Raw genomic sequence first — 25,599 nt, 5'->3', positions numbered from 1 at the left:
GGTACATGCCCACAGGGCAATTGCTCATTATTGTAAATTGGGTATGTTGTACATAAAGATCTGCAGAGCGATTTGCCCTCTTTTTGTGAACCTAATTTTCTGAGATGTCTGTCGAGCTTTGCTTCCTTAAGCCGGGTACACACTATTCGTTTTTTTTTTTTTTTTTTTTTTTTTTCCCGTTCAACCCCGCGGGTTGAACAATAGAAACTATCGTCTTCGATCGGAGCCGCTGTACTAACCATGCAAGGTTAGTTCAACAATCTCCCCTGCTGAGCTGTTGTGTTCTGATCAGGGGTATGCCCCCCTCCCCCACCAGAACAGTCCGATCAGTGCTCTCTGCTACTGGCTGAGTGTGTTGATTAGGAGTCAGATGGATGCTGGTTTTCCAGCATTCACGTCTGACAGAGGCCAGCCAAACTGAATTTCGACTTTTTTTTTTTTTTTTTTTCCCATCCGTCTCCCGACATTTGCCCTGTATGTACCTGGCTTTAACCTGCACTGTCCATAACAAACATTGTGTAACCCAGAAGTGAATGGTAGCTGTCCAGCTTGATCTAATTACCCTGGGTCACAAATCTACTGTATCTGGCTTGCAAGCTTCCCTGAATGAGCAACTTTGCAGCTTTACACAGCTCTTACAGGAATACTTTATCAATGCATGTTCAGTACATCAACAATCGCCTTCATATGTTTTTCCTGATGATGGCTTATATAATAATTATATGGATTGTGATTCCTTTTTAAAAAAATACATTTTGGAGCATGTTGCGCTCCTTTTTGTTTATATAAAAAAAAAAAAGACATTAAGTATTTGTTTTGTTTTACTGCAGATACTCTTAGTCAGCAGCAGTCGTTACCCTGATCAGTGGATTGTTCCAGGAGGTGGAATGGAGCCGGAGGAAGAGCCTGGTGGAGCTGCAGTCAGAGAAGTGTATGAAGAGGTAAAATGGATGCTTTTATTTATGCTTTTAACAACTTAAGGACTAGCCTCGTTTTTGAGATTTTGATGTTTACATGTTGAAAAAAATCTTTATTTATTTTTTTCTAGAAAATTACTTGGAACCCCCAAACATTATATATTGTGTGGTTTTAATTTTTTAATTTTTTCTAACACCCTAGAAAATGGCGGGTTTTTTTCACATCGTTTTTGCCTTACAAGCGCACTTTTTTGGGGGGGGGGAACACTTTTTTTGAATAAAAAATGATGGTAAAAATGTATCTCGATATAGAGAGAGAGAACGTTACACCGAGTAAATTGATACCAACATGTCACTATTCAAAATTGCGCGGTCGTGGAATGGCGACAAACTTTTACCCTTAATCTCCATAGGCAACGTTTAAAAAAAATTCTGCAGGTTGCATGTTTTGCATTAGAGGCGGTCTAGGGGTAGAATTATTGCTCTCACTTTATCGATTGTGGCGATACCTCACGTGTGGTTTGAACAGTTTTTATATGCGGTCACTACTCACGTATGCGTTCGCTTCTGCAAGCGAGCTCGGCGGGACGGGGCGCGTTTAAAAAATATTTTTTATTTTTTGCCTTTTTTTTTTTTTTTTTTTTTACACGGTTTAAAAAAAAAATTGTCACTTTTATTCCTATTACAAGAAATGTAAACCTCCCTTGTAATAGAAAGCATGTCAGGTCCTCTTAAATATGAGATCTGGGGTCAAGTCTTCAGATCTCATATTTAGACTAAAATGCAGTTAAAAAAAAAAAAGTAATCTTAAAAAAAACTTTAAAAAAAAATTGGCCCTTTAAGAGCTGTGGGTGGAATTCACATTTTGACGTCACTTTCACCTAGCAATTGTTTGGAGATGGGTGGGGGCCAACTTCCTCTTACTTATTTCCATACCAAGCAGGAGACAAGACTTGATCGCCTCCGCTGCCGACGGCTCCAGTAAGCGGCATTGGGCACCAGATTATGGCGCGGGGAGGGGGTCCCCCCTGCCACCGATAAAAGCAATCTCACAGCGATTCCGCTGCAGAGACCACTTTTATCTTGTAGTGGACCACCCGCTGAAGGGGGGGGGGGATGCCAGGGTTATGGCAGCTAGCTGCTGCCATAACGATATCCTCCAAGCAGCCACCGTAAAACTGCGGCGGGCGGTTGGTAATTGGTTAAAGAAACCTGGGTTGAAAATTAGCCTTCATGTTAATGTCAGCATAGATGTCTTTTCAGGGAGCCTTTTATGTGTATATTGTATTTTACCAGTTGGCTTTCTTGTACCACCATTATAAGTAAGTGGGGAGACTTCAAGAAAAACAAAATGGCTGTGTTAAAGTATAACTAAATTAAAAAATATTATTATTATATGGTACAGGGCACAGACTTGATAGTCATAGCCCCTGGGTTATAGGCTTGTACCTTCAGGTAATTGCCAATGGCAAAGCTTTTGAGGACATGCCCCCCCAACGCGCCCCTCTTATAACTCTACTCCACTCTGAGGAGTCCATTTTATGCTAGTGTTCTAGGATGGACAACTTCTCCCTTACGGAGAAATCACTCTTGCCTTAACTAGTTTTAATATTTTACTTTGAATTATTCAATTGGCTCTTCATTGTCTTTCAATAGAAGCAATTAATCCAGATCCATGTATTTTGGATATGGTAAAGAGGTATTCAAACACCTGTGATTTATTTTATTTTTTGTTTTTTTTCGTTTTGTTTTTTCTGTTTCCTCTAGTGGGGAGATTTGCTCTTTGCCCTGGTGACTGTTATTAATGAAAGTGAAAAAATCCCAGCACTGGAATAGAGGGAATAATGTCCTATGGGTACACTAGTTCTGGAGACACCAAGGATTTCTCTAGTTTTGGAGGGATTTTTTTTTTTTTTTCTTAGTTTTTACTGATGTTCACTTGAACTTCAGAATTTCTGAAGGTTTCTCCAGTCTTTGAGCTATTGGTAGATTTTGGTGAGATATAGAAATCCTGAAAAGCTCCAGTTAGCCAAGCAGTATGGGCTGCCAGTTCAATTTCTGTAATGGTGTTCTCTCTTGACAGTCTTGCAGTCGGCGGTGATTACTGCTGTGTTCCTGTTTACACAGGACACGATTCAGGTTAGGGCCAATAATTGTTGAGATTCCTTATGGAGCTACAAGTCCAGAGCTGGTTAGTGCTCCTTATCCTGTCTCTACAACAATACCTAGCAATTTTGTTCAGTGTTTAGAATCTAATATTTTTAGTTACTGATAGGGATGCACCGAAATTTCGGCCGCCGAAACATATCGGCCGAAAATGGCCCTTTCGGCAATTTGCCGAAAGGAAAAAACGGCCGATAATTGAGCCGAAAATGGGGCGGGGCCGCCCCTGGTGCCGCCCATCACGGGAGGTGTATATCGCAGGAAAGCCGCCTCCGCCGTCTGGATCAATAGAGCGCCGGGAACATCACAGCTTTAATTTTAATAGCTGTGTGTTCCCCCGTCGTGCGCCGTCGCCTACAGCCCCTCCCCCTCGTTCGGGGGAACTGATAGACAGATCACCCGTCCAGATTGGACGGGGGATCTGTCTATCACAGTTCCCCGGACAAGGGGGAGGGGCTATATGCGGCGGCGCGCGACGGGGGAACACACAGCTATTGAAATTAAAGCTGTGATGTTCCCGGCGCTCTATTGATCCAGACGGCAGAGGCGGCTCTCCTCTCTTTCTGCATCACTGACTACACAGGGGACACAAACACTGGCTGCACGAGGGGGACACAAACACTGGCTGCACGAGGGGGGACACAAACACTGGCTGCACGAGGGGGGACACAAACACTGGCTGCACGAGGGGGGACACAAACACTGGCTGCACGAGGGGGGACACAAACACTGGCTGCACGAGGGGGGACACAAACACTGGCTGCACGAGGGGGGACACAAACACTGGCTGCACGAGGGGGGACACAAACACTGGCTGCACGAGGGGGGACACAAACACTGGCTGCACGAGGGGGGACACAAACACTGGCTGCACGAGGGGGGACACAAACACTGGCTGCACGAGGGGGGACACAAACACTGGCTGCACGAGGGGGGACACAAACACTGGCTGCACGAGGGGGGACACAAACACTGGCTGCACGAGGGGGGACACAAACACTGGCTGCACGAGGGGGGACACAAACACTGGCTGCACGAGGGGGGACACAAACACTGGCTGCACGAGGGGGGACACAAACACTGGCTGCACGAGGGGGGACACAAACACTGGCTGCACGAGGGGGGACACAAACACTGGCTGCACGAGGGGGGACACAAACACTGGCTGCACGAGGGGGGACACAAACACTGGCTGCACGAGGGGGGACACAAACACTGGCTGCACGAGGGGGGACACAAACACTGGCTGCACGAGGGGGGACACAAACACTGGCTGCACGAGGGGGGACACAAACACTGGCTGCACGAGGGGGGACACAAACACTGGCTGCACGAGGGGGGACACAAACACTGGCTGCACGAGGGGGGACACAAACACTGGCTGCACGAGGGGGGACACAAACACTGGCTGCACGAGGGGGGACACAAACACTGGCTGCACGAGGGGGGACACAAACACTGATCACTTTTATCATGTCGCCAGTCTCTGGCCACCTCCTGTATAAATTTTTTTTTTTAAAACAGTCATTTTCGGTATCGGTGCTGTTTCGGTTTTGGTTTCGGTTTTCGGCCTAGTGTATTTTTCATTTTCGGTATCGGTTTCGGCACCAAAAAACCCATTCGGTGCATCCCTAGTTACTGAGGCTACATATGTGGTCTTGGCTAAAGTGGCAAAATGGCCTTGGTTGTTTTGTCACTGTACCCTGTGCACGTGGAGAGATGGCTGCAATTTGCTTAACTGTTTCCTGGTTTTGCGATCCCATCATTTTCTTGTTGGGACTCAATGTGGGCAACTTTATTAAAGTGCTGGCCTAATGAATTATTTTATAGAGTGCTTATTCTGCATGGTTTTTGAGGGACAGTGTCTCATCAAAATAATTCTGGATACTATCTGTCACTACATAGGTAACCCCAAAGATTTGGTATGGTTATCAGATTAACTTACATTCATTGTTATGCTTAACCAGATGAACAATAAGTTATTAAAAAAAGTTATCAATGTTCATGCATCTGTATGAATGAAATTCAAATTAGTCAATGAGTGGGTAATATTTTGAACCCATAGCTGTCCCTACAACCTGCAGGAAAACAGTTTTTCAAATTCGAAATAATTGAATTAGTAGGTCAAGTAAGAATTAAATTGGTGAGCCATGCTCTATTAGCAAGGTTTTGCCAAACGGCATTATTACTGACTTTGTGAGGGATAATGGTACAAAAACTTTCTGCTTCCAGTGTAGCCAAAATACCGTTGGGGAGAAATGGGCCCCATTTGACTCAGGATGTGAATTATCATATTGGAGTCCGTTGGATAGAAGATTGTAGGGAAAAGTCGCTATCCGCTGCAAGTGGTTGCAGTAGAAATCCATGAGCTGTAAAAAAAAGTTTGAGTGCTTATAGATTTCAGTAATGTGTATATAATTGGAATTTGTGGAAGAGAATGTCCAATTTGATTATAAGAAATCCTTTAATTTTAGTGCCTCTTGTTTTATACTGTATTGTGGAATCGGAAGTAAGCTTACTAGTACTGTGTCCAGATTTTGGTAGAACAGTTTGATCGGACTTTACCAGTACCAGTGAAGGACTTTTTACAACATAATTATAAGTATTCTTTATTACAAAATAAAAAAAAAAAAAAATCTTTACACATTTACAAATGAGGTGGTATTAAACAATCTATCTCTATATCTACTAAGTCGGGAGGTCTCAACCAATCCCTTTGTGTTTTATATGTAAATGTGTAAAGATTTTTTAAATTTTTTGTAATAAAGATGATAATTGTAATTATGTTGTTGTAAATGTCTTGTACTGGTAAAGTCAGATTAAACCAATCAAAATCTTCTATAATCTAGGGATGAGGTACCCACTTAGCCCATCAATCCTTATATGTCCATTTTGGAAAGTTTGTCAATGTATTTTTTTCTTCTATAGAATGACCCGAGTAGCCCCATTTAATAGTGTTTTCTTTGACCAACTTCCTCAAATTAGTCCTTTCAGCTTTGGAAAATTGTTTCATTGTGCCATCCTTTCAGGCAATCAACATATGACTGTTGGATGAAATAAATGTACTGCATTGGGTATTATAAAAGTATCAGCTGTATTTTTTGGTTTATTCTTCCCTGAGCGCTAGATTTCTATGAAATTTAACGGGTCTGTCTGGATCTCCAACTCTTTAAAGGTGAAGTTAACCTTTGTAACATGTTACACCCCTATTTTAGAATGGAACAGTTAACATGTTCCAGCTCGCCCCCCGATCCCTCCCTATGACAGCAGGTGATGGTTCTCCCTGGACCTGCTGTCTAGCTGAAACAATCGATCGACAACTAATCGGTTATGACAATAATTGTCTACTATTTTTATAGTCGATTAATCAGTCAGCCCATTAGTTGGCCTGCATACAGACTGCATTATTTACCTATCCGGAAATACAGTGCAGCACACATACAGCTTTAGTACACCGTCCATACATGTCAGTAAGTGCCTGAGAGTGAATGTGTGAGGAGGAATGCCTCATGGAACATGTAGTCCTGGGCAGGAAGTGAGTGATTCTTAGACCCCTTTCACACTGGGGCATTTTTCAGGCACTTTAGCGATAAAAAAATAAAGCGCCTGAAAGAAGCCTCATCTGCAGTCCAAATGTGAAAGCCAGAGTGCTTTCACACTGCTGCGCTTGCAGGGCATCAAAAGTTCTACAAGCAGCAGCTTTTTTTTTTTTGGACGCCCTGCCAGTGCAGCACCTCCCCTTAGTGTGAAAGTGCTCAGGCATTCACATTGGGATTGCAGATGAGGCTTCTTTCAGGCGTTTTTTTTTTTTTTTTTTTAAATGCTAAAGCGCCTGAAAAACGCCCGTGTGAAAGGGGTCTAAAGGCAGAAGTTTTTTACCTTCCTATAGGGACACTCTATACGACACATTACAGCTTGCTATTGGGGCACTCTGAAGGCAGGAGGAGCCAGATGCGTCGGTGGGGGACCCCAGAACAGGAGAATCAGGGCTGCTCTGTGCAAAACCATTACACAGTGCAGGTATGTGTAACATGTTTGTTTAAAAAAAAAATCACTTTAAAGAGGCTGATTGGAGGTAATAGAAGGCATTACATTTAAAGTAAACTAGTATTGTGCATTATATTTAAAATCATATCTGACTGCTAGTTAAAATGCTGGGTGTATTTTATCAATTTATATAATACTTTCGCAGTATAAATTAACCCCTTATGGTAGCAATTATCTGCTCTTTTTGTACTATAAAAAGCAATTTTTTTTTTTTTGACAGGTGATACAAAAACAGCATGCTGCTGCTACTAAATGTCTTGGACCTATGCTTATTTATTTAATTTTTTTTCCCCCCAGAAAAGCACTACAGTTAATTTAACATAGTTCACATCTATGCTTTTTTTTTCAGCCACTGCCTATTTGTAAGGGGGAATCTGCAGAAAAGCGTGTAGTGCGTTTTTGCCCCAATTTGCATTTTTTTTTCTAATCTGCCCAACAACAAATTGACCAAAAAAAAGCATATGTAATGCAAAACGCAAATCCCAGGAAAATCACGTGTGCAAAAAGCAGCGTAGAAACAAATCAAATGCAAACTGCATAGGTGTGAACTAGAGCTGCCACGACGAGTCAACGTAATCGATTACGTCGACGTGCGTGCAGGGCGTCGATGCGTCACAGTGGTTAGTATCTACCGATGTCCTCCGTGCCGCCGTCCCCCTCTCTTCTCTCCCCTTCCGTGCCGCCGTCCCCCCCTCTTCTCCCCCCTCCGTGCCGCCATCCCCCCCTCTTCTCCCCCCTCCGTGCCGCCGTCCCTAGGGGTGCAAAGGATCGTCGCCGATCCGTGATCCCAACGGGTCACCCCGCTCGGATCGGCACATGCCACGATGCGCGGAGCGCTCCGGGGTCTCGGCCTTAGGAGAGGCCGCGGCTAAGGCCTAGCTCCGAAGCGGCGGCCATCTTTCTACACCCAGGCATTTACAATGTGATCGCTCAAACGGAGCGATCACTTGTAGGTTTCTCTCTCCCCTCTCTGAACTGATCTGTGTAGTGTAGGGGAGAGGTCGGATGGAAGCAGCCATCCCTCCATACCCTGCCAATACTCTGCCAGCCCATATGCTGCAATGCAATACGCTGCAATGCAATACTCAAGGTTATCCAACGGATTAATTGGCTAATCAAAAAAAAAAACACTAGATTCATAAAAAATAATAATAATAATCGGATAGTCGCTGACTAATCGAAAAAATAATCGATAGATTAGTCGACCGACAAATTAATCGGTAGTTGCAGCTCTAGTGTGAACCGAACCTTATACTGGCCATACACGTATTGATTTTCAGACCTGAATATTCATATAAAAAATGAAGGAATGTTCTTTCAAAATTTCTCATGCTTTTAACATTCAGTTTTAAAGAGGGATTCCACCTAAAAAAAAAAAAAAAAAAAAAAAATTAAAAGCCAGCAGCTATAAATACTACAGCTGCTGACTTTTAATAAATGGACACTCGCCTGTCCCGGGTTCCAGCAATGCCGAGGCCGATCGATCGGCTCTCGGCTGCTGCCGTCACCATTCTAGGTGAGGGAATCAGGAAGTGAAGCGAATCGGCTTCACTTCCCGGTTCCCTACTGCACATGCGTGAGTCGCGCAGCGCAATAGGAATTCTCCGCGCTGTCACTGGGACCCGTGTGTGTCCCAGCAGACAGCGCGGCAGGACAGGAAATAGACTCCCACGGGAGTCTATGCCCGGAAGTGGGTGTAAATACCTGTCTGACAGGTATCTCCACCCCCCTCCCCCCTGTAAGGTGCCAATTGTGACACCGGAGGGGGGGAGGGTTCCGATCAGCGGAAGTTTCACTTTAGGGTGGAACCCCGCTTTAAAATCAATGTAATTTCTGAAAGAAAATCACATACACTGTCTGAAAATTGCTTTGACCAAGAAGTTTTATATTCTGCTCCTTCTAATTTTCTCATCACTGTGGTTGAAAACGAACACAGATTTGACCCCACTACCTATTAGAAAACAGAATGTTCTTAACCACTTAAGCCCTGGACCGTTTTGCTGGCCAAAGACCAAACCACTTTTTGTGATTCGTCACTGCAACGCTTTAACTGACAATTGTGCGGTCGTGCGATGTGGTTCCTGAACAAAATTGTCCCCCCCCCCACACACACAAATAGAGCTTTCTTTTGGGGGCATTTGATCACCTTTTTTATTTATTTTCATCAGTTTAGGCCAATACGTATTCTTCTACTTATTTATGGTTTGCGCAAAAGTTATACAGTTTACAAAAAAGGGGATAGTTTATGGCATTTTTATTTATTTTATTACTAGTAATGGCGGTGAACAGTGATTTTTTTTTTTTTATTGTGACTGTGACATTATGGCGGACAAATCAGACATTTTTGGGACCATTATCATATATACAGCAATCAGTCCTATATAAATGTACTGATTCCTGTGTAAATGACACTGGCAGTGAAGGTGGCAGTGTAGGGGTTAAGTGTGTCCTGGGGCGTGTTTCTAACTGGGGGGGGCATGGCTGTGCGTGACATGTCACTGATCTCTGCTCCCGATGACGGGGAGCAGAGATTGGTGACACGGTCATTAGGCGTTCTTCCTCCCTGGGAGACTATCACAGGTATCCCCGCGGTGATAGTCCGCGGGACCCGGGATCTGACTCGCGCAATGGCATGGCAGCAAATTTAAAGGGACTTACCTGTATGCCCATTTGCCTGTCCATGCCATTCTGCCGACGTACGTCGGTGTGCACCGCTCGGCAAGTGGTTAAAATGAAAGTTTGTTTTCTCTCAAAGACATTTTTGTATGGCCAGCATAAGTGACAGCAGACGCAGGTAGCTTTTATCAATCCAAGGACAAGGGAGTCCGTCATACATAATTTTACAGTTCTGTATAGTATATTAGTTCTGTCTGAAGATCCACAAAACAGTCTTTATCATTTTTTAAGAAAAAAATGTGATCTCTAAATCTGATATTTACCAGATTCAAGCCCTAATGGTATATACAGTATTAGGGGTGCAACGGATCGACACCAATCCGTGATCCGAATGGGGTGACCCGTTCAGATTGGCACACGCCGCGATCCGCAGAGCGCTCAGCGGTCTTGGCCTTAGGAAAGGCCACGGCTTCGGCCTAGTTCTAAAGCGGCGGCCATCTTGGTGCACCTGTCGGTGTATACAATGTGAGCGATCACTTGTAAACAAACCGGCGTCGTGATGATGCCGGTTCCATTCTCCCCTCTGTGTAAGGATCTGTACAGTGAAGGCGAGAGATCGGATGGCAGCAGCGCTGTGGGCTGCATCTGTAGAGCCCACAGCGCTCCTCTGTGACAAGTGCAGTCACAGCCATCTCTCCATAATCTTCCAATACTCTGCCCATGCCCCGCCAATATTACAGTGGGGGAGGTGTATATTACAGTGGGGACTATATGGTGGAATTTTCACAGGTTTTTGCAAATTCAATTATTTGCTGATCCGATCCATGACTCTGAGCCGAACCGTGAACATTTTTTGATCCGTTGCACCCCTATACAGTATACATATTCTGTCTGCTCTTCTCGGAGTGGATTCGAGATTTTGTTTCCTAACCACATAGTTGCTTATATTTACCACTGTGAAGATAGATATTTAAGAATAAATTGCCATTTTTTTATTTTATTTAACCACTGGACCATTTTGCTGGCTTAAAATCAGACCACTTTTTGCGATTCGGCACTGCGTCACTTTGACAATTGCGTGGTCGTGCGACGTGGCTCCCAAACAAAATTGACGTCCTTCCCCCCCCCCCCACAAATAGAGCTTTCTTTTGGTGGTATTTGATCACCTCTGTGGTTTTTATTTTTTGCGCTATAAACAAAAATAGAACGACAATTTTGAGAAACACGCATTATTTTTATATATTTTTGGGGATATTTATAACAAAAAGTAAAAAGTTTTCCCTCCCGTTTAGGCCAATACGTATTCTACATATTTTTGGTAAAAAAAATCGCCATACGCGATTGGTTTGCGCAAAAGTTATAGCGTTTACAAAATAGGGGATAGTTTTATGGCATTTTTATTATATATTTTTTAATTTTTTTACTAGTAATGGCGGCGATCATTTTTTTTTTTTTTTTTGTGTGTGACTGCGACATTATGGCGGAGTGTATATGTGTGTGTGTGTATGTATATGTGTATATGTGTGTATGTGTGTGTGTATATATATATATATATATATATATAATATAATATAATATAATATAATATAATATAATATAATATAATATAATTTATTTATTTATTTTTTTCCTCCATATCGGGGTTGAGATGTACTTAATGCATTGCCATGGATTCATGAATACTGTTTGCACTACTTTGTGTTTTCTATTTTATTTTATTTTTTTCCAGCCATAAAGCATAGCAGGCTTTTGGTAAACTTCAACTGCTTTGTTTGGAGGGTGGGGAGTTAAGAATCTTTTGACAATATGTGAAAAGCATATAATTGGGTATTCAAAGGAATTTGGTTTGTATATTATTGGATAGAATATAGTCAATATTTACCCCTTTTTTTTTTTTTTTTTTTTTTTTTTGAAGATTCTCTGATGTTTAAATCTGCCTCAGTGTTTAAGCACTTTGCAATCTCTCTTGTGGAACTTTGCCACTGAAATAAAGATATATATTTATATCTAGCTATGCATGTTTGTGACCTTGGGGAGGGATGGACATCCAGGGTAGGCTGTCTAAATAAATTTATACGTCTATTTTTAATAACTTTATTTTTATTTTTCTGCAGGCTGGAGTAAAGGGGAAGTTGGGAAGACTCCTGGGAGTTTTTGAGGTAACTATTTTACGGTTTTGATTTCTTCATGCCCCAAAAATCTTCCATAGAAGAAGGCAATCGCATGTCCTTTCCATCAAGATCCTGGGAAAGCAGAGAATACCAATCTTGTGAATGCTCAAGCACTGTGCATGAGTCTTTTTGTTGGTTTTGCATGCCACAGTTTTCCAGAATCTTGCCATAAGACCAACGACACCCTTGCCCAGGTGTCGTGAGGTGAAAATATATAAATGGAGAATTTTTTTATTTTTTTTTAAGAGCTGCATGCTTCTGGGGAAAAATAAGAATCGCGAATTTTGCTTAGCTTAAAGATCGCGATTCTCACGGCATATCATTCACATTATACAGAATTGGGCTAACTTTACTGTTGTGTTTTTTTTTTATTTATTTTTTTTTGGAAAAAAAGATTTAGACACAGCTGTGCAAATACCATGTGTGAAATATTGCAATAACCACCATTTTATTCTCTAGGGTATCTGCTAAAAATGTTTGGGGGTTCTAGCAATAAAATTATTTTTTAACTTGAAACCAATGTGTCAGAAAAAAGGTTTATTTTTAAAGTGTTACTAAATGCACAACAGTAAAATCAGTTTGTGCATGCAGGAAAGCATGCTTGTTATACTCACTACCTAAGGGGTTAACCCTCTGCATTGTGTATAAAGTCTGTGATCCTGTCTCTGATCATCAACGGTCTCCAAAAAATAACCTGGTATTTAAAGAGCCAGGGGATGGGGCTGCACATGCTCAGATTAGTGTGTATTGCTAGAGTGTTTGTTCTTGTGCGGGTGCATGTGATCAGCAAAATCCAGACAGAGGATCAGGGGAGAATAAAAACTCCTACAAGCTTTACTAGGAACTGATAGAAGTCACAAGGCTGCTATACGCTGCTGAAGAGTGTATTTATCAGTTTTATATTTACTAAAATGCATTTCCATGTTCTGTGGGAGACCAGTTGTGTGCAGGTTCTGAGTTTAGTAACACTTTTCTCTTTCGTTCATTGACTGACACAGTTCCTTTAAATATTGACCTTAGGGTTATATCGCCACCTTCAGGAGAGGACTGGCAGAACATGTAAAAACTGCACACCACTGCCCAGGGGGCGGTCCCACTGGCTATAACCGATCACTCTGCTTCCTCCAGCTCCGTTTTTTTTTCTGCCTAGTGTAGAAGGACCTGACTCCCTGAGGGGACCATTGGTCCTGGGAATTTTTTTACTTTGTCTGCAATTTTGATCCTGTGATCTACAATAGACAGCCGGGCTGGGTAATATATATCCTTGTAGTCTCCCCAGCCTGGTCATCGAGCATGATCAGACCCTAGCTACGTGCTGGGTCAGCCACGACATGCCCCTTTCTGGCCCAGGGGGAGCCGGTGAGCTATATGCTCCGGGGCACACATATGACTGGGCTACTGCTGTCCATGTCAGTGTGCCGTGGCAGACAGCCACCCTGTACTGCTTGGGTGATGGGTCTGTGGTGGAATGCGTCCAACAGTCCCGATAGGAGGGGTAAGTATGGCTCCACTTGCCTCGGCAGGATGCAGCAGCTGGGCATTCCCTGGGAGGTCGACTAGGGGGTCTCTCGCTTTCCCTTCTCTCCCTGCCCCTCATTTCCTCCTCCCCATACTGGGGCAGCTGTGTGACTGGGCATGAGGTGCGGTGCATGTACCTGGCCGGGGAGGGCTGCGCTGGCTGTCAGGGTCCGCTCCTTCTTTCCCTGTGTTTTTATTATTTTTTTTCTGGCCACAGTGAGGTGTTCAGGCTGTTTGCCATGAGGGAAGGCCACCCCGCGGTCTGCGGCCATTTTTCTGTAGCCTTAGTGTATTACGGTCAGCCATTTCCTAGAAGGTTTGGCGGCCATGTTCTCAGAGTTTTTTTTGGTTGATGGCCATTTTCTTGTAGCCTCATTGTGGTTTACCTCTAGCGCTGGTGACTGTATGCTTCCAGAACTAGGTTTTCACTCGGAACACTTTGTAACTAACACAGGGCAGAGCGGACGGTGGCAGCGCAGTACTGGGTCAGGGTGGTGAGTCCTGCCCGTTCACACTTTCACTCAATTTTACTAAGTTGACATGGGCGCATCTTCGGATGCTTGCTTTGGCCGCAAGGTTTTGCAGGCGGCTGTGTAAGGTTGCAATTCACTTTCATTTAAGTTACAAGATTGTTGTGAACACCTCTTCGGATGCATAAGTTGGCCTGAGGTTTTGCTGGCGGCCGTTTAAGTTGGCAACTCCTCTGTTCAGGAGTTCCTTTGTGGGTGAATTTATTGCTGTTTCCACTCCTCATTTTTGACACTGCTTGGGGACGTCCCTAAGGTTAAGATTTTAAAGGAGCTGTGTCCGTCAATGAACGAAAGAAAATAGGATTTTTGTACTCGCCTTAAAATCCTTTTCTCTGAAGTTCATTGACGGACACAGCACCCACCCCTCCTATTTATGTTTGTACTGCTTTTTGACAAACTGAGCAGCAGGAAGACGAGTGAGGGGTTATAGCCAGTGGGACCTCCCCCTGGGCGGTGCTGTGCAGTTTTGCTGGTTTTACATGTTCTGCCTAGTCCTCTTCCAAAGGTGGCGATATAACCTTAACCTTAAGGTCAAGATTTAAAGGAGCTTTGTCCGTCAATGAACTTCCGTGAAAAGGATTTTACGGTGAGTACAAAAATCCTATATATATATATATATATATATATATATTTTTTTTTTTTTTTTATGGTTATAATTCGTGCTGCTTTATCACATGGGGTGCTAGGTGGTCTAAAGTCTGTTTTCTCTTTCTCGCCATATGTCAAGAACAATGGGTCTAATTTTTAATGTGTATATTTCACACTAAAGATGTGTATTTTTCCCATTTAAGCAGAACCAAGATAGGAAACACAGAACATATGTGTATGTTCTCACAGTAACAGAAGTGCTGGAAGACTGGGAGGATTCTGTGAACATTGGTAAGCTGTTTAGATTTATTGTGGCACCTAGGAGAAATGGTGTTTTTCTATACTGTATTATGCTGTCAAATAGTAATGTGTAGCTGCAATATTTTACTTCTAGCGAGAGAGCGCATTTTCCCTGGTTAAGGGCCAGTTCACACCATAGAAACAGTCCGGATGCTTTTTTGCATGCAGTTTTAGCTTCTTTGCGGTGCATTTATATATTTATATATTTATGTTATACATTTTTTAATGAGTTTTGCCGCACTTCAGTACAGTTCAGAAAAAAATGCAGCTTCTTCTTCCTTTTTTGTTTGGCTACCGCCTGAAATGTGGTAAACTGGGTGTGCTGCTTTTTCTTGGCAATGCAGTTTAACACTGACAATAAATGTCTTAACAGGTTATAGAAAGTGATACGTAGGTCAACTTGGACACACAATACGCCTTTTGACATTTGCAATTTTAGAGCGATACCATTCAGTAAAATGGAATTTGAACTTTCTGGTCCCTTATTCTTATCTCTGTATATATAATTATTCTGCTACATTACCTGTTCCTCTGGCAGTCAGATGTGGGTATCCCCTTGAACAACCATTGGACAGAGTGCTATTAAACTGTTTGAATTTCCTGGATTCAGTTTGTGGCCTTCATATGTTGGGATGCAGTGCTCAGTTTTAATGCTGTATACACAATGCGGCCCATTACAGTGAAGAAATGGGGCATTAGTGTTGGCATTGTAGCACCAGTGGCATCATGTGAATTTGTTTTCATTGGACATATCGATTCAGCCCAGTAGTAATCCAGCACTTCTCTTTTCATAATTGCACTTTTAATCCTATTCTAATGTTGTCTCTTCCATGTCTGACAACAGTACAATGAGTATTCATGATTTATTACCAAAATATCAAGCCGTAAAACATTTTTGTTTATATAGATCCTGTTAATCTCGCAGGTAAAATTAATGGACGTGTTAAAGTGACTGTAAAGTCTTGTTTTTTTGTTTTTTCCCATTAAAAATAGTAAACATATTGCTTACCTGCCCTGTGCCATGGATTTGCACAGAGCAGCCCGGATCCTTCTCTTCTCGTGTCCCTCTTTTGTGATTGTGGCCCCTCCCTCTTCAGTGCCCCCGCAGCAAGCAGCTTGCTATGGTGGCACACAAGCTGAATCACCGCTCCCCTGTTTCCTTTCAGAGCCCCGACCCAACCCCACCCCTCCCCTAAGTGGCTAGATAACTTTGACAGCAGTGGGAGCCAGTGGTGCATCGCTGCTGTGTCTCAGCCAGTCGAGAAGGAGAGTCTTGGATGGCTGAGAACACGCACGGACATCGCTGGACAGAGAGGGCTCTCAGGTAAGTATTAAGGGGCTTCTGCACACAGAAGGCTTTGTATCGTAATGCATAGAATGCTTTAAGATAAAAAAAACCTTAGAACATTTTAGTGGTTTAACATCGCAAACACCCAATAAGTAAGGCACCACATCCCTGAGAATTGAAGCATAAATCAAAACCTAGGAAGGGAAATAGGGATTTTAACGGTGCGGGCGTTCACTAGATCATAGTAGACATTATTGAACTGATTACAGAATTGTATTACAAATATTTATTCAAAATTAAATTTCATTAACAATTACATTAATGAAATATTGTACTGTCCACCGTTTGTTTTTATATTTCATTAATGTAATTGTTAATGAATTTTAATTTTGAACTAATAAATATTTGTAACACAATTCTGTAATCAGTTCAATAATGTCTACTATGATCTAGTTCACGCCCGCACCGTTAAAATCCCTATTTCCCTTCTTAGTTTTTGATTTATAAAAAAACCTTGCCTTTACAACTCCTTTAAATTTTGGTTAGAAAGGTGATGGTCATTGTCTGGCTTTAATCATTACTTAGATTCTTACCGCATTAACAGGCTGTTGTGGCACTACCCTGCTCGTCATGTGAGAAGCTGATCTTGTGGGCAGTAGTGGATTAAGTACACCTTGCACCCTGGGCTTGTCAGCCCACCTCTGCTAGCCTGGCCAGCCTATAATCCATTATCTATATGCTGGGGGTGCCTGCAGTACTTTGTATAAAGTGATATTTTAGTCTTTATGGTTTTCCTATGTTTTGCGAAGGTTAACTTGCTTACTTGCTTTCTGAAGATCTCCTACATGGTGGCCCCACTTCCCTGCTTCAGGATGGCTCCTTTGCCTTGTTAAAGCTTTGTTTTACCGCCACGTGGTTGTGTACACTCTTTGTATCTGACCACAGAGCACCAGGATTGACTTCGGCTCTGCCAACGTGCACAGTGCGGGGGGTTGATCAGGAGCCGTTCTCTTAGCGATCACCCCCGGGGAAAAGCATGGAGGAAGAGGCGAGCCGTGGGATCACAGAGCACGGATAACCCGCTGTAACAGCTTGCATTACAATTGCCTCCGTTCTGCTCGCCGTGATAAACAGAACGCCGGTCCAATGCTGGGATGCGTTCTGTCTATCGCAGGCATGGTGTTAGGAGGAGGCAGGGCTCTGTATGACAGTGAGCAGAGGCAATTGTAATGTAAGTTGTTCGGGCGTGCTATCCTGCTCTGTGATCCCACGGCTCTCCTCTTCCCCCAGTCATGATCCTGCCACCTTTCTCTGCCCGGTTGAGGCTGCGCTGAGGGGCTAGGATCAAGTTTTAATTTTTGTAACCCAATTCTGCATAAAAACATTTACATGTAATTTCATGAGATAATTTGAGGATGTGTTTAGGGGCGGGCATGGTAGGGGCTGGGTGGGGCAACTGGTGGCAAGTAATGCTTGAGGCCTGGCTGGTAGCTCAGGACTTGAAATTTTGAGCCCTACAGTCAAGCATTTAAAATCCTAGCTGTTCAATCTGGAATACCTGCTGCCCTTTTTCTGCACCCAGTTCCTATGTTTTCGTGCATGGTTGAGTTGCTTATTCTTGTTTCCACGTTGACGTGTGACATGAAACAGTCTTCCACAACCTCACCTTAGTAGCAGAGTTTGAATGTTCCTCACCCAGTTTTAAGCCTCCTACACAGCTGTAGCTGTTTCTGTTTCAGTTAACAAGTGTTTCAACCTACCCATGAAATTGATTATCAGCACCTGCTTGATATAATTGGTTAATAAAATACCTGGCTCTAATCCTACAAAATCCTTGACATTGTGCAAGTATAAAGGCACATGGCCAGACTTTTTGACAACAAACATGCAAATTAGCAGTTTTAAGGCGACATCCGACCATGTATACACTCCATCGGACAAACTTTTGGTTTTCATCTGACCTTTGTTGGCGCTGCAAACGGACAAACTTTCTGGCAACAAAAGTCTGATGGAGCAAAGTCCGATAGTGTGTACAGAAAACCATAGGACTTTTGTACAAAGTACAAACACGCATGCTCAGAACCAATGCAAAAGATCAGACCACAATACAGAAGTTGACCAAAGGTGGCGGTAAAGAACAGAAAAACCAAGTGATTTGTTGAAAGTTGGGTGAAAAAGTCCTGCCGTGTGTACGCAATACAAGTTCTCGGCCAACGCCCTTTGTACAAACTTTCCTATGGATTTTTGTACAAAGTCCGATTGTGTGTATGAGGCTTAAGAATTGATGCTGGTTTGAAGCCAAAGGCTAGCTGCAATAAATTTAGATTTCGATTTAATCTTTTTTTCTGTTCACTCACCTTGCATTTTCTAAATTGATAAAAATAATAATAAACCATTTAAAGTGATTCTAAAGGCAGTGGGGTTTTTTTTTTTAATTTTTTTTTTTTTTCCTATGCATTAAGATAAGGAGGTTGCTGCACAGAGGTTGTTGTGTTTTTTTTTGTTTTGTTTATTTAAAAAAATATATATACTTTTTAGTATTCCTCTAAATATTCATTTTGGCCTTTTTGAATGCATGAGTAGTATTTGTGTCCTTTTCATTTTCTCCATTTTTTTTTTTTTTTTCCCAGCCTCCTAAAATCCTGTGCATGCACACAGGTTAACATTGGGGGGGGGGGGGGGAAGACTCAAATGCCTGTAAAAAAAAAATCCACTTAGAAAGTTAAGGTTCTAACATGCGTGCCATAAAATTTAGCGTTGTGGCCTGTAATACAGGAATTCGCCAGTTTTGCTTATTACACTTTTTTTTTTCTTCTTCTTTAGGGCGAAAGAGGGAATGGTTTAAAGTTGAAGACGCTTTGAAAGTGTTACAGTGCCACAAGCCTGTACATGCAGAATATTTAGAAAAACTGAAATTGGGATGCTCCCCAACTAATGGAAACTCTGTGGTCCCACCTATATCAGACAACACATCTCTGTATGTAACCTCTGCACAGACTTCTAGCTTACCATCAAGTGTGAGATAAAACTGCACTTTAAGGCATCTTACTTATACAAGTGGGAGGATGCCATTATGTGTTCTCATGAAAACATCCTGATGATTAGACCTGGATCCTCTTGCAAGATGTGCTACAAACCATTTCGTTTGCTTAATTCAACACCTTTTTTTTTTTTTACCGTGTATAATAGTGTTCATCCAACAAAAGCCATATGGATTTTTTTAGATGCCTTAAATGGCCATTCTTCTGTCTTATGTTCTGTAACTACCATTGTAATATGGCTTATGTGCCATTGCAAGTTTTTACAACTGCTTTTTCAAAAGGGCTTTAACTTCCGATGGATGCAAGATAAGCCTTTAATGTGCGGTGTGAAATGCTTCAGGTTGAGAGAGAAGTGTGGCCTTCACTAGGCTCAACTGTACACTGTTATGTCACTGGCTGCTCTGTAACATGGGTGTTGTCACTAAAGATTTCAGTCTGCTCATATTCCTTTAAAATCAGTTCACATCATAGTTTTTTGAACTGGTTCTCCTTTTTTAAAGTATAACTAAAGGCAAATATTTGGATGGAGTAGAGATTAGAACGCTTGTCTTTTCCTCCTTTTTTTTTTTTTTTTTTTTTTTTTTTTTTAGCTTCTGCACCTGTTAGTGAGATTCACCCTCTTAGTCTTGTTTACCCTTTTTATATCCCCAAAAGTAAAAAAAAAAACCAGGGATCCCCTCACTTTAGAGTTTGTTTTTCTCTCACTTCCTGTTTTGGGACAATAAGTGAAGGGAAATCTCCTTAATTGGATACAGATGGCAAACATTTACCTTACAGGGGTTATAACCCTCCCTTGCTCTATCCAAAAAAAAAAATTTTGCTTTTAGTTCTACTTTAATGCCTGCATCAATTAAGTTAATGTGATATTTGGGTAATCTCCCTAAAGTATAGGAGCATAAGAAATTATATAGACAATACGCCAGTTTCTACTGCATAAATGCATCAACTCATGCAATTCTCTGATTATGACATGCTACAAGAGGATGTCTAAACTACAATCCTTTGATAAGTGTTGCTAATAACATTCACATGTAAATGTTCAGTTCTTTTATTGAACTTGACATAATTACATTTATTATGTAGTTAACTGTAGAGCGATTCTGTCAGCAGTCTTGTTTGGCTACTGCCATCTGAGTGTTTTCATACTGTAGAATTTGGAAACCTTATTCACCTTATTTTTGTATGTGTCCTTAAGGGCCGGTTCACACTGTTGCGATTCGAGAACCCTGCAAATCAACTGCGGGTTCCTGCAGCCCACCCTGGGCTGTTCACACTGCCATATGCGAACTGCTGGGGAGTGTCATTATATGTTAACGACACCCCCATTTCAGCTCGCATATCGCACTGCAAACTGACAGTTCAGGCATGAATTGGATCGCATATGTGTGAACACACATGCGATCCGATTCTGGTCCGAACATTAAAGAGGGTCCGAATGCAGTGTGATATCAGCCATACTATCTGTATGGCTGACATCACACCCGCACAGACATTGCATGTAATGTGAACAGCAGTGCGCTGCGCATTACATGCGATGTCTGCCATCGTAATAGTGTGAGCCGGCCCTAAAAGAGAAGTATTGCCTGAGCTTTTTTAGCCATATTTCTCTTCTGTGTCACAGGAGTTCACTTAGTTCAGCACACCTGTGACCCAGATTCAGTCGACGGCAGACCAAAGCTTGCTGATGTCAGAGCTGGTTCAGACTCTGCAGCAATCATGACAGTGTTGGGATCCACCCAGTTGCCTGACGGGAAGCTGGTTCAATCTCTCAGCATGCCTCTGAGAGCCCCGAGCCCGCCGCTCCCACCCCCTCCTTAGCTCGGTACTCCAGAGGGTGCTGGAGAAGCAGAGAGCTGATGATGGGTGGTCACCACTCTCTCAGGGAAGACTGATAACTGAGTGATCAGCAGACAGGTGAACGCTCTTTTCTTGGTCTTGGCGCCAGAGGGGGACAGCTGCAGCATCGGATCAATTCTTCGTTCAGTTATACAGTATGTTGTAATACTTGACTGTATGTTTCACTATGGTCTGTTTTTGCAAGGCTGGCTAAGAATCCTCAGCCCTGCTTAAAAAAAAAAAAAAAAAAAAAAGGGTGTCGTTTTGACATTTGTCCCTGACTAGGAACTATTTTTATCCGAGAAGATTGTTAGTATTCCCCCCCCCATTACTATCATACATGGCTTCTAAGTAGACAGTTCTTATGTCCGTTCTAGCAGGAAACATTGACCCCAGTGACAACTCAATTTCTGAGGTTGTTCACCTGAAATATGTATAGATGTGTGAAATGTTTGTGTGGACCCATTCTTGAATGAAGTACATCCATATGAGTGTTTGGTAGCTACTTGTAGGTAGTTTTATGGTATTTGCAGTCATTGCCTAACTTGCTCAAAACATGCACAGTGTTCAAAGCTGTGGATGGAGTAGCAGCAGTTGGCACAGTCAGCTGTGTCTGCTGTGATGGCGACTACATTTTTGAGGTTTTTAAATGTCTGTCTTGGCAACAGCTACCCAACAGCTCATTTGGATTTATTCTTCTGTAAATTGATTTTATTGGTGGCTTATTAAGTAAACCAACTTGTGTACATATGTGCTATACTTTTAATTGGACAGCACCAATATTTAAACATGCTTAATCTTGGTTTAGTATTCTTTCCAGTTCAGGAAAAATCATTTTATTTTCCAGTGACTGGTTCATTAGCTCTTAATAGGTAAAAGGCTAGTCCACCCAAAAGTGACACTTTAGTACCAGTTTAAATTTGGTGGTCTGAATCAACCTTTTGGCTTATATTTTGGGAACAGCCAACAGTAATATTCTTCCACTATAGTTCTATATTTTCTGTATACTAAAATGACTTGAAAACCCAACATGAGAACAGAAAGAAGCCTGAAGAATGTGCATACCCAGAAACTTGAGAACTAAGATTATCACCACCAAAGACTGTAAGGAAAGTTTAAAGGAACCCGTCAGGAGTATGGGGTTTTTCCACTGCTGACTTTTAAGGTATTGGCTTTAGACTTTTTTCATTTTTGTTCTTGCCTTATATAGTGAGTGGCTGAGCTGGAAAAAGTGCATATATAAATATAAGGTAGTGTCACTACCTAGTATACAAAAGATACCTGTAGCAATGATCGCTCCCATATTTGTCTCCTGGTGGGTTCCTGTTAACTGAATTATGAGCTTGGATGAAATGATTTCAAAGAAAAGTTAATGTGCACGCTGGTATCAGCCAGGATGAGGATGAATGATCCCTACTGAGGAATGTAGAGACTGCTTATTGACAACATTAAACATGCCTGCAAGGAAATTAAACATACATAAGCCTTGTAGATTTTCCATCATTCATGCTCAGAAGGCATCAATGAAAACGTCAAACTTTTTCTTGTGTTCACTTTCCACTGACAGAACAATCCAGAATAAAAATCTATCCATCTGTATGTAGTTTTCCACATGTTATGTTTATACTTGATGTAAATGCATTTGCCACATCGGGTAAACCGCACGCAGATCCAAGAGCCCAGTGCTTTTGTGCAGGATGCCAAAGAAATTTTACATTTTGGTTTTTAAATGTTATACTGGGCAAGTAATCCATTATTCTGCATGGTAATATCATAGTTAGTTTAACCTTTTGGATCCTTGTAGTTTTTTTTTTTTTTTTTTAATGCTAAGGAATTTGAACAGAAGATTTGGATCCTCTACCCATGCACACAGCCACAGCAAACAGTTTCTTCTCTCAGGTTAAATGCCATTTTTCTGTATATAGAAATAGGATATGGTACTTTCTGTCCTCATCTCCTGGTCCTGATATGTTTAGCTGAGTAGCTTTTTCCTTCAGTAGTCTGTCATTGAGGTCTTCATCGGTATATCTGTAAAGTATGTATATGTATTTTCACACATTCACTTTATCTTTAACAAGTTACCTGCCACCTTCTCACATGCTTCCTTGACATCTGCCTATGCTCACACAAGCACTACATAGCAGTGCAAGATCATCCATTGGAATGCCTGTAGTGCTTTGATTATTTCATCTTCACCATGAAAAAGATTCTTTCTGGCTGCTTGGACCTTTGCAGTATCCAGTACATGCACTGTTGAGCACAAGTCAGTCTTCCCATAGGCTGTAAGCAATTACATCAGCTTCTCTACACTCTCTCAGTAGAGAGAATATTATAGTAGTGGCCACAGTTTCGTCCCCACAGATCTTTTACTCATGTAATGACCATCTCTCAGGGCTTTGTCTTAGAATCATTTGTAGCCAATACTCTGAGGTTTTCTCATATAGTAAGCTAAACATTGTGTACCTTGTAACGGTGAATGTAATGTATACAAGGTAGTCTACAGAAGAAAGTGTTTTGATTGCCCTTAGTTTTCTATCAGACGTTATAATCTTAAACTTCACGTAGCAATAAATTAGCTACTGTTAATTTTCTATCGGCAACAAATGCTTTCCTATAGAACACTTTTCATGCAGCAGGTCCCAGATCTGTATGTGACCTGCTTTTGAAGAATTGTTGGACTAAAACCTCTGTAGTCTTGCATCTTTAAGACCGCATCTGAAACAGGAAAGTTTAATAAAAACACATTTCCCAATATAATAATTGAGGCATGGTATAGATATGATTTTTTTTGTATTGTTCCATTTAACACTGGCCCCAGATTGTTCCAGAATAACTGTAGATAAGTTGTAATATTGCTTTCAGTGTTAACCATATATTCTGTGTAAAAATGCATCTTTTTGTAAATAATCAAATCAGTAAATACGGCAAGTGCACAAAGGATTGTTGTAATTTAAACATTTTGTTACTCAATACATTTTTTTTTTTTTTTTTTTTTTTTTTTTTTTAACACAAACTGTGTAAAATGCTGCTATAAATTAAAATCATTGTGAGTGCTGTTACACTTATTTTAGTGTTTTTTTTTTTTTTTTTAGAATGGTGCCACAATTGTTTTGGAAGTTTAAATATACCTGTGCCATATAATTAGATTTGTATTACCTTTTTGAGTAATGTATGTACCAAGCATATTTACTGCTCAATCCTTTGATTCATTTAAGTCTTTGCTTTGTCCAGAGAATAAAAGCTGTAAAACGGTTATTGTTCTCTGGGTATGGTTTAGGAACTTCAGAAGGTGCGGATTGTGGACAAGGGTGTGTAGTAAGTAATATATGCCCACAATTTTCTGATATGCAGCTTCAGGTTCCTGGTTCTAAAGGGCTTCTTATTCTAGGCTTCCCTAATTCACAGATTCTGGGTTTCTGTAGGGTTACCAACTTTTATTGGAAAAGCTTTATTTAAGTTTTTTTTTTTTTTTTTTTTTATCCCTCCCACTGTTGAATGTAAATTCTGTAATAGGTATTTAGCAGGAAGGGGAAGAAGTGCAACATATCCATACGTTTTTAAAAGTAGCCTTTAAAATCTACATACAAAATGACAAAATAGTTTATGAATATAACATCCTCCTAATGTGGTGGTCCAAACCTGATTCCTAAATCCCTGAATAACCTTATTCATGTTTAAGGCATCTCATGCAGGCACCACATTGATCTTATGTGCAGTATTACAAAATGTAGAAAGGAAAATTTGGGCTCTAGACCAACCTGCCAAATTAGCCAGTTAGGTTAGCATCTCTACAGCAGGAGTTGATTTCAGAGAGGAGGAATGTCATATTTTGCAAAAAATAATTCTGAATATGTGGTTCATAGTGTGCGTACATTTCAGTAAGGAATCTGTGCCTGTAGCAAGAACTTACAATATTAACAGCTGGGTGTTTTTATTTTCTAATTTACCAACAAGCCTTAAGTGTATCTAGAGCCAAACTTTTTGCTTTTGGATATAGCCTGGAAGTGTTACAACTTCTGTAGGGTTTTAATATCGTCTGTCCTCTCTGGGGAAGTTCACCCCTTTATATGACCTGGTAACCTTGTTGCTGGGACAGCTTTGTTGCTGATGCGAAATGCAAGTTTTTACAGTTGTCACCTGAACAGAAGTGGAGGAGTAATCTTCCAATGATGAAACGGGTGTCAAAAATCCCCTACAGGGGAGTTAACCATTCCCTACTGTATACAAAATGGCATTAGATATACTTTATGTACCCCTTAAATAAGGGAACTTTTGGTAACTTTCACAAAATGTGTAAAATGTTTAATTCCTTGATATTTGAAACTTGAGATTTGTTACTGTTGCATGCTAATTAATATCTTTAAACCATAGGCTGGCACATATTTAATTAAAAATGTATCAACTAAACATTTTGAGGGTTGTTTTACTAAAGGAGTAAAGCAGGCCATACACTGTTCAAATATCACCTGGTTCAGCAGGAACCGTCAGATTCGAACTATTAATGAGCAGGCTGAATGTACCAAGTTGATCACTCAACTTGGGTACAACCAGACTGCCGGATTTGCTTCCAATTATCGCAGGCAG

General features: G+C 41.4%; 1 protein-coding gene across 3 annotated transcripts in view; it reads left to right on the top strand.

Annotated features, from left to right (window-relative positions):
* The window catches only part of NUDT4 (nudix hydrolase 4), a 44,345-nt gene extending 21,731 nt beyond the window's left edge, over positions 1-22,614 (top strand). For 2 of the 3 annotated variants that reach the window (XM_077470749.1, XM_077470751.1), the window contains exons 2-5: positions 831-941; positions 11,858-11,902; positions 14,754-14,841; positions 18,962-22,614. In XM_077470749.1, coding sequence (XP_077326875.1) covers positions 831-941; positions 11,858-11,902; positions 14,754-14,841; positions 18,962-19,164 — 447 coding nt within the window. In that variant the 3' untranslated portion in view covers positions 19,165-22,614. The remainder of the gene's footprint in view (positions 1-830; positions 942-11,857; positions 11,903-14,753; positions 14,842-18,961) is intronic. The other variant, XM_077470750.1, reaches the window with a different exon arrangement.
* Positions 22,615-25,599: the final 2,985 nt, after the last annotated feature.

This window comes from Lithobates pipiens, unplaced genomic scaffold (assembly GCF_037356315.1).
Source record: "Lithobates pipiens isolate NorthernLeopardFrog02 unplaced genomic scaffold, aLitPip1_a1.2 Scaffold_8, whole genome shotgun sequence".
Lineage (NCBI taxonomy): Eukaryota > Metazoa > Chordata > Amphibia > Anura > Ranidae > Lithobates > Lithobates pipiens.
This window is presented reverse-complemented; position numbering and strand designations above follow the sequence as displayed.